Below are 11,288 nucleotides of genomic sequence, written 5' to 3'. Positions count from 1 at the left end.
ATGCTTTGCATGCTGTCAATGCGAGAAATGCTCGTTCCTTTAAAACCATTTCACCTTTGGTATGTTCCACACCTGGCTGTAGTCATTAGTTGCAGCCACAGTGGAATGCAATGATATCACGATACCCCAGTAATACAGTGCTGGGAGCTCACCATGAGTATTTATTCAACTCACATCTGCAGTAAAGCTGTGTTTCACAGTGCTCTGTAGGAGACCTTTCCTCCTGGGTTAGGGAGCCTCTCAGTTGCATCTGCTGCATAAGTATGTACCCCTCAATGGTGAGCTTGTTCGCATCCAGATCTATGCCCTCTGGTCAGACCTGATTTGCCCTGGGTTCATGATTGTGTTATATAGAGTCTTGGTGTCCATGTGACCTCCTGCTTGGTTAGAAATGTGTCTCTCTTTTCCTGGCTAGTTCTGCATATACTAATAATGACAACCCGCCACTAACACAAGAACTCTGTGGTGAATGGAAACACCCCCATCATAAGTGACCATAAATGATATCACTCTCCTGAGGCTAACACAGAGAGATAAAGACCGAATGTTGTTTGAATGTGACCAAAACCCAGGACCATTCGCTGCCATGCTTTGTGCTGCAATGATTCCAGACTACTTGCTACTGGCTTGGCGTGGTAAAGTGTCCTACCGTGGAGGATGGAACAAGGCAGCCCTCCCCGGAAACCTTCTGCAAAGGCTTTCAGAGTACCTCCAGGAGAGCTTCATGGAGATGTCCCTGGAGGATTCCCGCTCCATCCCCAGACACATTAACAGACTTTTCCAGTAGCTGTACTGGCTGCGAATGCATCCCAAGTCTTCAGGGCAAATCAAACATTAAACACTATTGCTTTTAAACCCTGTACTGTAGTTACAAATGTGCAGAGGTACCTTCTCCAGCTTCAGGGTTGGGGATCCCACCTTCAGAGAGTATTGGCTCCAGGGTGATGAAAAGGTCCTGGCTGCTGGGGAGAATAGATTCACCTGCTGTGCATCCTCCTCCTCCTCCTCATCCACAAAATCCTCCTCCCTCTTGCGTGAGACTTCCCCCTTGCAGATGTCCACGGACAGTGGTGGGGTAGTGGTAGGGTCCCCCCCAGAATGCTATGCAGCTGATCATAGAAACGGCATGTATGGGGCTCTGACCCAGAGAGACCATTTGCCTCCTTTGTTTTTTTGGTAGGCTTGCCTGAGCTCCTTAACTTTCATGCGGGCACTGCTGTGTGTCCCTGTGGTAGCCTCTCTCCATCATGCCCTGTAAGATTTTGGAAAATATATTTGCATTTCTTCTTTTTGATCGGAGTTCGGCCTGCATAGATTCTTCTCCCCATACAGCAATCAGATCCAGTATCTCCCTTTCGGTCCATGCTGGAGCTTGTTTGCGATTCTTGGGGGACTGCATGGTCACCTGTGCTGCTGAGCTCGCCACACTGACCAAACAGGAAATGAAATCCAGAAGTTCCTGGGGCTTTTCCTGTCTACCTGGCTAGTGCATCGGAGTTGAAAGTGCTGTCCAGAGGGGTCACACTGGAGCACTCTAGGATAGCTCCTGGAGACCAAATACATCAATTTGCATCCACACTACCCCAAATTCAACCCAGCAAGGTTGATTTTAGTGCTACTCCCCTCATCGGGGAGGAGAACAGAAGTCAATTTTAAGAGCCCTTTAGGTCGAAGGAACGGGGTTGGTTGTGTAGACGCAGTCATTTTAAAATTGACCTAACGTGGCTAAAACCGACCTAACCCCATAGTGTAGACCAGGGCCTGAGGGATATGATAGAGGTCTATAAAATCATGAGTGATGTGGAGAAAGTGAATAAGGAAAAATTATGTACTTGTTCCCATAATGTAAGAACTAGGGGCCACCAAATGAAATTAATGAGCAGCAGGTTTAAAACAAATAAAAAGAAATTCTTCTTCACGCAGCGCACAGTCAAATTGTGGAACTCCTTGCCTGAGGAGCTTGTGAAGGCTAGAACTATAACAGCGTTTAAAAGGGAAGTGGATAAATTCATGGAGGTTGTTAATTAATGGCTATTAGCCAGGATGGGTAAGGAATGGTGTCCATAGCCTCTGTTTGTCAGAGGGTGGAGATGGATGGCAGGAGAGAGATCACTTGATCATTACCTGTTAGGTTCACTCCCTCTGGGGCACCTGGCCGTTGTCGGTAGACAGATACTGTGCTGGAAGGACCTTTGGTCTGACCCAGTATGTCCGTTCTTATATTCTTATGTTCTTATGTCATAGACTTGTGGATTCCAAGACCAGAAGGGATCACTGTGCTAAGCTAAAATGACCAGTATAACACAGGCCATAGGACTGCCCTGAATTAATCCCTGCTTGAACAAGAGCCGATCCTCTAGAAAAACATCCCATTTTGATTTTTAAAACTGTCAGTGTGACGGAGAGCAGGCTGTAGGGGGTGGGGGAGAGATCCCAGTGACGGAGAGCTGGGTCGTGTGGGGCTCCCATGCCAGAGCCAGTGGGGAGGTAGGTGACATGGAGAGCAGAGGCCAGGGCAGATTCGGGGTGTACGGGGTGACTCCCAGCAGTGGGGGAGAGTGTGACAGATTTTTGTTACTAAGCTGCCTGAGGCGTCAGGTGATCAGGCTGAGGCTGCAGGCTCGTTAGGGGAGGAGATGACGAAGCACACCAAGTGTCTAAGTTTTAAAGCTTTATTAATAAAACAGCAGCAGAGAGCGCTGGGGGTTCCCATGTCACTCAGAGGAAGGAAGAAAGCGTTAGTGCCCCAAGCCCTAACCCCCTTTCATACTCACACCCGCACTACCTGAGGCTGGCCAAGCCGGGGTGTAATGTAAGAAGAAGAGGGGGAGGGGTGGACAGGAGTTCTTGTCCCATTTACGTGTTGTCCAGGGTCTGCTGTTTTTCTCCGACTTGCTTTGGCTCTCGGGAGCGTTTTTAAGTCCTGGGTTCTTCTGGGGGTGTTTCGTTCAGGGTCCTCTGTACCTGGTGCTCTTTGTACCAGTCCAAACCGGCTTTCTGTAGCCTCCTCAGCTTTCCCAAAACACACCAGCTCCACGGATGTGAGGCTGTTTTCCCCGTCGCTGACCTTGCCGTCTCGCTCGTTTTTGCAATCTCTGCGGCCCTGCTCAGCTTGTCGAGTGCCTTGACCTTGGACTGAGGCCAGCATCTTCGGAGCTGAAGTGTCGAGGTAACCCGTTCTCTGCACTCTTCCTTCCTCCCCCTTTGGCCTCTCGCAACCTGCAAAGGAATCGTCCACTCCACTCTCACACCTTTAACCCTTCCCAAAATGCCTTGCGATGCTTGCAACAACGTTAGCAACATACAGTGCTGATCTGCCTCCCCAAGGGACCTGAGGGAGGGGGCCATTGGGTTGTGACAAGGTGGGGAGCATGTGAGCAAAGACCGAGGGGTGATCAGGGTGGGATCCAGGCAAGGGGGACAGGGGCAGCTGCAGAAGCATGAGACGTGCGGAACGGGGAAGGGAGTGAGGGGTCCCAGCAAGCAGACAGATTAAGGTTGCTGGGTTTAATGGGGGTGTGGGGGAGGTGCAGGTTTGCTTTGAGTGCATCAGGCAAAGGATTTGGGGGCATTTCCCGTTGAGGCATGTGCCTCGGTTTCCCCACCAGACACAGCTCCCCGGTCACTACTCGTTATAATGGCTACGCCGGATCACTCGGCAAATCTCTGCGATGAGATCCCAGTACTCGTCGAAGGAGATTTTCTGATCGTTGTTGGCATCCACCGTCTTAAACATGTCCAGCGCTGCCTTCCGGTCCTCTGCGTTCTAAGCTCACCAAGGAAACAGCAAGTCACTGCTGGGGACCCATCGGGCACGTGGATCAGTAACGGGCTTTACTGCCATGTGTGTGTGTGTGCGCGCTCCTGCCCCCTGCTGCAGGGGGTCAGACTAGCAGGGCTCCCCACACACAGGGGTGTGGGTGTGTGTGTGTAGAAGTGAGATACAAGTCAAGCTTGAGGCCCATTGGCAGGGCTGTGGGGAGCCTGGTCTGGCATAGCAGGGGGGTCAGGGGGTCAGGATTTAGTGCCATTGGCAGAGCTGTGCGGAGCAGCGCTAACTCCTGGGAGAGCAGGGGGATGTGGGCCGGGACTGAGGGGCCCCAGCAGAGCGCTGGGGGGGGGGAGCCAGGGCTGGGCTCATCGGGGTCTCTGGGTTGGGAGTGAGGGGCACCCGCAGAGTTGTGGGGGGATCCCCGGGCTGGGACAGCAGGGGGCTGTAGGTCGGGATTGAGGGGCACCAGTAGAGCTGGTGGGGAGCCCAGGGCAGGGGCAGCAGGGCGCTGGAGGGCAGGGCTGAGGGTCACAGAGAGACTCCCCCCCCACTCCCTTTGCTAGGAGCCAGTGGCTGATGTCTCCAGTTGCCTTGGGGAGCCAGTAGCCGGGTCTCACCGTGAGCTGATGGCTCAGCTCATTGCTGAGCAACGTCTGGAAAGCCGCCTGGTCCAGCTCCTTGGGTCCCTCGGAGCCCTCGGCGTATCTGTAGAAGCTGCCCACGATGGCATGGAGGCCCCTTTCCAGCTCAGAGCCCTCCTCTGCCATCTCGGCCGGCTCCCTTCCACCTCCAAAGCAAAGGCAGCTGCCGTCAGTGTGGGCCCACCGGCCCCAGAGACCTCAGCTAGGAGCCCCTGTCCTGGGAAGGCTGGGGAGTACCTGCTGCTGGGGATACCAGACCTGCTGCTGTCTGCGGGAGGGAAGGATGGGGGCATGGGGGGCTACAGAGATAGATGGGGCCCAGCTCTGCTATGGTGATGGTTGAGCATCACTTTGTGATAAAGGTCAGCGACTGTACGGGCTCTCAAATCTACCTATGAACTCACATTGTCTTGACATTTTCCCACCCAGCTCCACATCTGAACCTTCATCTCCTTAGGCCTCAATAACCCAGCTGTAAAACAGGGGAAACAGTCCTAATCTTGTCTAGTTAGATTGTAAACTCCCTGGGGCAGGGCCTGTCTCTCCCTGTGTGTCTGTGCAGCGCCTGGCACAACGGGGCCCTGATCTCAGCTGGGGCAGGGACTGTCTCTCCTTGTGTGTCTGTGCAGCGCCTGGCACAACGGGGCCCTGATCTCAGCTGGGGCAGGGACTGTCTCTCACTGTGTGTCTGGGCAGTGCCTGGCACAACGGGGCCCTGATCTCAGCTTGGGTCTATGCAGCATTTAACACAGTGGTGCCTCCTGGTGCTTTTGGAAGAAGATGAGAAGTAAAGTGGATTAAGCCCATGTTCTCTTCTAAGAAATTGGCCAGATCCTGGACGGGGAGGAGGCGAGGGCTTGAGGAGGGGATGAAAAGGTCTGAAGAGGTGATGGGGCTGCAGGCAGTGGACTGGTGCGGGGAGGGGAAGAAACAGGGCTGTTGCGTGTCATATTTCACTGAGCCGGTGTACAGGTTTCGGAGTAGCCTGTGTAGTGAAGCCCTTGCAGTGTGGGAGGTAGATGGTTGGTTTCCGGGAGTTGCAGAGGCAGTTTCAGAATGTGCTCTTTCAGTTCCAGAGTTCTCTGTCACGCACCCTGAGTAGTTTCCCCCAGTGATTTGCAGCAGAGAATAGCTCCAGTCACTTCCCCTCCCTGATTTCTGTTCTGGGGACTCTGGGGACCGAGGTGTAAAAGTCAAATCAGCCATAGCTCCAGCTGAGTCAATGAGGCCACATCCCCAGCTAGTGTGAATCCCCTCGCTTGGCTGGAGTCTAATTCATACTAGCTGACCCGTCTATCAGGTGAATCATGTTGTCAACTGCACAAGGGTCACTCTCTTTCCCAGGGAAAGACTCCATGTGAATTATGCCAGGGCACCTCCTGCAGTACAGCATTGACACTGTGCTGCTTGGAGCAGCCAAAAGGAAAGGAAAGAAAAGGGCCATTCCATTGAGTAGCCCGTCTGGAACAATCCTCAGTTCGTGTATATAGATTTCAAACTGCCCAGGAGATCCTACTAAAAGCAATGAATATTGGATGTCAAACTCTCTTTTTTTGGCTTTAAAATCTCAGCCATGGTTTTAAGACTTTAGCACTAGCAAGAGCTGGAGCTAAGGTTGCCTGGGAGTCTCCATTCTAATCCCCCCTCTTCAATTGCTAATAACTAGGCTTGAAAGGATGAGATTTTTATCCGGAGATGTGGGTAAACATTGATTTCACTGTACACACATAGACCAATGAAAAATATTTCCATTGATAAGAATCGAAATTTACAAATCAGCAAAGTAAGAAAAATGCTGCTTGAGAGTTTGTTTTAAGGTTCTTTATTTTGTACATTTTGGCATATGATGTTGACAGTTGGTTTTTAATGGTTATAAAGCTTTAACCTTTTTGGAATCTCAGCATCTACTATCAATGTCTACGTAATTATTGTCTCTTTGCCATATTTTTCGACAACTATAAAAATAGAATTCCAACAAAATTGAAAAACATACTGAAAACCCAAAATTCTGTGCAACTGTGAAAAGTGAAATCAATAAAAACAGAGAAAAATGCTAAAAAATAAACATTGATGTTATCCATCAAAATTATTAAAAAATTGAATTCTTCCAAGCTCACTGATAACTAAAGAGACCACATGTGCCAGTTTCACTGGATAGCCTGGATGTCTCATAGGATGTCCTTGTGTCCAGGGAGCGTGTGATGCTGTGTATAAGAAAGGTGACCATTTATATCACTGTTATCACTGTTACACAATTACCCTAAATCTAGGATAAGAATCACAGAACTGTAGGACTGGAAGGGACCTCGAGAGGTCATCTCAGGGGTGGGTAACCTTTTTGGCTCGAGGGCCACATTGGGGTTCCGAAACTGTATGGAGGGCTGGATAGGGAAGGCTGTGCCTCCCCAAACAACCTGGCTCCTGCCTCCGCCCTATCCGCCCCCGCCCACTTCCCACCCCCTGACTGCTACCCTCAGAAGTCCCGACCCATCCAACTCCTCCTGCTCCTTGTCCCCTGACTGCCCCCTCTCAGGACCCTCATGGCAGGATTGAGTATCATGTAATGTGTCAATGGAAAAGTTAAAATCTATGAAGTATGATTATCCAGGTTAAATTCATGTATCATCTTTGTATCTAAAATGATGACTATTGGCTATGATTTGTATCTGAAACATGTGTTTTCTTCCTGGGTGACACCCCCTACATAAAACAACAAGGAGTACTTGTGGCACCTTAGAGCAGGGTTTCTCAACCTGGGGGTCGGGACCCCTCTGGGGGTCACGAGGTTATTACATGGGGGGTCGCAAGCTGTCAGCCTTCACTCTAAGCACCGCTTTTCCTCCAGTGTTTATAATGGTGTTAAATATATAAAAATGTGTTTTTAATTTATAACGGTGGGCATACTCATAGGCTTGCTACTTGAAAGGAGTCACCAGTACAAAAAGTTTGAGAACCACTGCTAGAGACTAACATTTATTTGGGTACAAGCTTTCGTGGGCTAAAACCCACTGCATCAGATTCATGGAATGGAAAATACAGTAGGAAGATATATATACATAGTACATGAAAACATGTTAGAATTGGTAAGGCAACCCCCATCTTTTCATGTACTGTTATATAGATCTTCCTACTATATTTTCCACTCCATGCATCTGATGAAGTGGGTTTTAGCCCACGAAAGCTTATGCCCAAATAAATTTTAGTCTCTAAGGCAGTGGTTCTCAAACTTTTGTACTGGTGACCCCTTTCACGCAATCTCTAAGGTGCCACAAGAACTCCTTTGTCGGAGAAAAACTCAGTTCTCGCGTTTTGTTTGGGTGCAGCAAAATCAAATACTTTATTCTGTTTAGCAGCTATGTGTTGATGGCCCACTAAAGTGATAAGCAGGTTATAAAAACCTGTACAGGACAGAACAGAAAAGTGTCCTCATGTATAACTCCAAAAATGAAGTCACCATAACAATGAGTTATATCAGGAGCACTGCGCACAGAAATAATTATAGCTGCCGATGTATTTCTATCATAAACCCACTTGATTCTAAGTTTCTGATTCTTAGTCTTTTGGACTAAATTCTTTCACATCTGGTTCCTGCCTGGGGACGTTATTCTGGAAAGTTTGAGCTAAGAACTATTGAATTGTTTTTAAGAGCAAGGACAGTAGGGGGAAAGTATGGTAAAAATTACTCTGGAAAAAAGGGGAATAAAGGCATTTGCGTGGAATTAAAGGATTTAGCCACAAGGTGTTTAGCAAAGGAAGGTGAATGAAGAAGCAGAAGAACTTGGGTTAAAGACCTGACATGAAGTTGTGCAGTTAAATACTGAAAGTGACTCTAACAGTTTAAATGACGCAGAGAGAGGATGTGGTTGGGATGTAGATCAGAATCCTCTACGGTTTCTCCTACGGTAGTTCAGCAGCACAAACACATTTACGCTTTCAGGCACAGGGTTGCTCTGGAAAAACAGATGCAAATCAAACCCCATAAGCAGGCTCAGTGCACGGAGATAAAGCCACACTCGAGCTCTAGCTGTGCCACTCTCCCATCACCCAGCAGCTGCCCAGAACCATGGAGCATTGGGCTCTCTAGAGGGGCAGCCAGGGGGTGAGCTAGGTCTGGCTGTGTGGGGACTGGCAGACGTCCGGATACGTGATCACCCAGGGAAGGACCAGTCTGTCCATGCTGCTCTCCCTGCAGTGGGGCTGGGTTACCAGGGGCCAAGTCTGGCATTGCCACAGCCCCTTGTTTAATAGCTGCTGTCTGTCTGCAGAGCATCCGTCCCAATGGGAACAGACACGCGGCTGCACAAACCGATGTCGCCTTGGCTGCATTTTATTTTTGCAGTGGTTCACTCTCGCATGTGGTGCTTTGTTCCCAGAATGCAACGTCTGTGAGTCTTGAGGGGCAAACCTCTCAGGCCAGTACAGTACGACCTCATTGTTTCCTGGTTCTCCCCCGTCTGTCTGTGTCCATCTCTTCTACTCCAATTGGCAGCTCTCTGGGGCAGAGACGTTCTTCTTGTTCTGTGTTCGTACATCGCCCAGAACAGTGGGGGCTGGTCTGTGACTGGGGTAATAATAGACTCATTGAATCAGATCATAGAAATGTAGGCCAGGAAGGGACCTCAACAGCTCGTCTAGTTCAGTCTAGCACAGCGGTTCTCAAACTGCGGGTTGGGTCCCCAAAGTGGGTCAAGACCCAGTTTTAATGGTGTGCCCACGGCTGGCTTAGACTTGCTGGGGCCAGGGGCCAGAGCAGAAGCCCGAGCCCCACTCCATTTTGTCTGCGCTCCCTTCTCTCCATCCCACTCACGCACCATGTGCAGGGGGGCAGATGCTTTGGCTGCAGATCCTGCTTCCTTCCTTTCTTCAGTATCATTTTCCTTGGCATTAAGGTCCGGTCCTTGGGTCAGGGAATCCACCCAGATCAGCCAGTGAAATCCACACAGCCACCCAGCCAGCGGTGGGAGATTGTCCCCTTCTGCTCTCTGCATCCCAGAGGCGCAGGGATAAATATACTCCTCCTTACTCTACCGGTGGAGACTCTCACCTTCCCCTCTCTGTACAGAAGTGGGATGTAAACACACCCAGGATGTACTTCCTATGAATGCACAGCTGCTCACACAAGCAGAGCTAGAGGTGTGGCTAAGGGTTAGTACAGTACGTGCACCTGCAGCGACAGCTAGTGGTTAGTTATACAAAGAGCAGTGCATTGAGATGGCATGGCCTGCTAGGCACGTGTTGCCAAGGCATGAACGCAAGACAGGCCCCTGGGTGCTGTCAGAGATAAGACCCGCCCCTGACTGGGTGACACACTGCTTGAGGTTTGATCCAGAGGCAGCAGAAACTATTAGAGGGAGCTGTTGTGTTAGTTAATTCCAGTCGCTGAAAGCCTGTGCTGTGGCGGAGATGTCCACCCTCTGTACAGTCTGCCCACAGGTGCTGGAACTAGGGGTGCTGGGGGAGCTGCCACACCCTCTGGCTTGAAGTGGTTTGCATCATATGCGGGGTTTACAGTTTGGTTCAATGGCTCTCGGCCTCCCCACTGTACAAATTGTCCCAACACCCCTCAGTCCGCCTCATACCAGCAAGGAAATTCTTGTGTGCAAATTCTCTGCAGCAGGGGTAGGCAACCTATGGCACGGGTGCCGAAGGCGGCACGCGAGCTGATTTTCAGTGGCACTCACACTTCCTCAGTCCTGGCCACCAGTCTTAAATGAAGCTTCTTAAACATTTTAAAAACCTTATTTACTTTAAATACACCAATAGTTTAGTTATATATTATAGACCAGGGGTTGGCAACCTTTCAGAAGTGCTGTGCTGAGTCTTCATTTATTCACGCTAATTTAAGGTTTCACGTGCCAGTAATACATTTTAACATTTTTAGAAGGTCTCTTCCTCTAAGTCTATAATATATAACTAAATTATTGTTATAGGTAAAGTAAATACGGTTTTTAAAATGTTTAAGAAGCTTCATTTAAAATTAAATTAAAATGCAGAGTCCCCCGGCCTGGTGGCCAGGACCCAGGCAGTGTGAGTGCCACTGAAAATCAGTTCGTGGGCCACCTTCGGCACGCGTGCCATAGGTTGCCTACCCCTGTTATAGACTTATAGAAAGAGACCTTCTAAAAAGGTTGAAATGTATTACTGGCAGGCGAAACCTTAAATTAGAGTGAATAAATGCAGACTCGGCACACCGCTTCTGAAAGGTTGCCGAGCCCTGCTCTGCAGAGTAAGGGTGGAGACTGATTGAGTTACCTCTGATAGTACAACCGTCCAGGACTCTTGGCATGGCATAGACCGTAGCTGTACCCCACAAGGGTATCCTTCGTAAACCCCAAATGGCTGAGAACTTGAAAACTGGACAGTAACAAAACGTGAATCCCAGGGATGATCCAACCTGCTGATATTCAGAACAAAAGCAGCTCTCAGCCAGGCTTGTTGCTGTTTCAATTGCTTCTCACTGACTCAAGAGATGTTCCAGGCTTCAGAGTGACACACGTAGAACCAGGCTGCAATCTTATCCTAGAGACTGTGGTAGTACCTGGAGACCCCTGTCATGGATTAGGAGATGTTGGGTGCTGTACTGACACATTATTATTGTTCATTATTTGTGCTGTGGTATCACCTAAGAGCCCAAGTCACAGACCAGGGCCACATTTTGCTAGGGGTTGACTACACACGGTTGAATGTGCATTCTCTCGCTCCTTTGCATTGGCTGTTCAGATTTCCTGTTTAAAACTGGGAGATGGCTTTTGGTTTGAGATTGTTTGGGTACAACCAGCCCCAAGCCTTCAAAAATCACAAGCTAGGTCTCCCCAAAATCATGAGACTGGGTTAAAAGCCAGGAAATTTAAAAAAAATGTTTTTTTTTAATTCCT

General features: G+C 49.4%; 1 protein-coding gene across 1 annotated transcript; it reads right to left on the bottom strand.

Moving 5' to 3' along the window:
• Window positions 1–2,658: 2,658 nt before the first annotated feature.
• On the bottom strand, window positions 2,659–4,577 carry LOC123345113 (protein S100-A16-like). The gene is made up of 2 exons (XM_044981777.1): window positions 4,390–4,577; window positions 2,659–3,766 (listed from the first exon to the last, which is right to left on the bottom strand). The coding sequence occupies exons 1-2, from the start codon at window positions 4,537–4,539 to the stop codon at window positions 3,626–3,628; spliced, it is 291 nt and encodes a 96-aa protein (XP_044837712.1). The 5' UTR covers window positions 4,540–4,577; the 3' UTR covers window positions 2,659–3,625.
• Between the last annotated feature and the right edge of the window lie 6,711 nt (window positions 4,578–11,288).

This window comes from Mauremys mutica, chromosome 12 (genome assembly GCF_020497125.1).
Source record: "Mauremys mutica isolate MM-2020 ecotype Southern chromosome 12, ASM2049712v1, whole genome shotgun sequence".
NCBI lineage: Eukaryota > Metazoa > Chordata > Testudines > Geoemydidae > Mauremys > Mauremys mutica.
The sequence above is the reverse complement of the archived record's forward strand: the minus strand, read 5'-3'. Positions and strand labels throughout refer to the sequence as shown.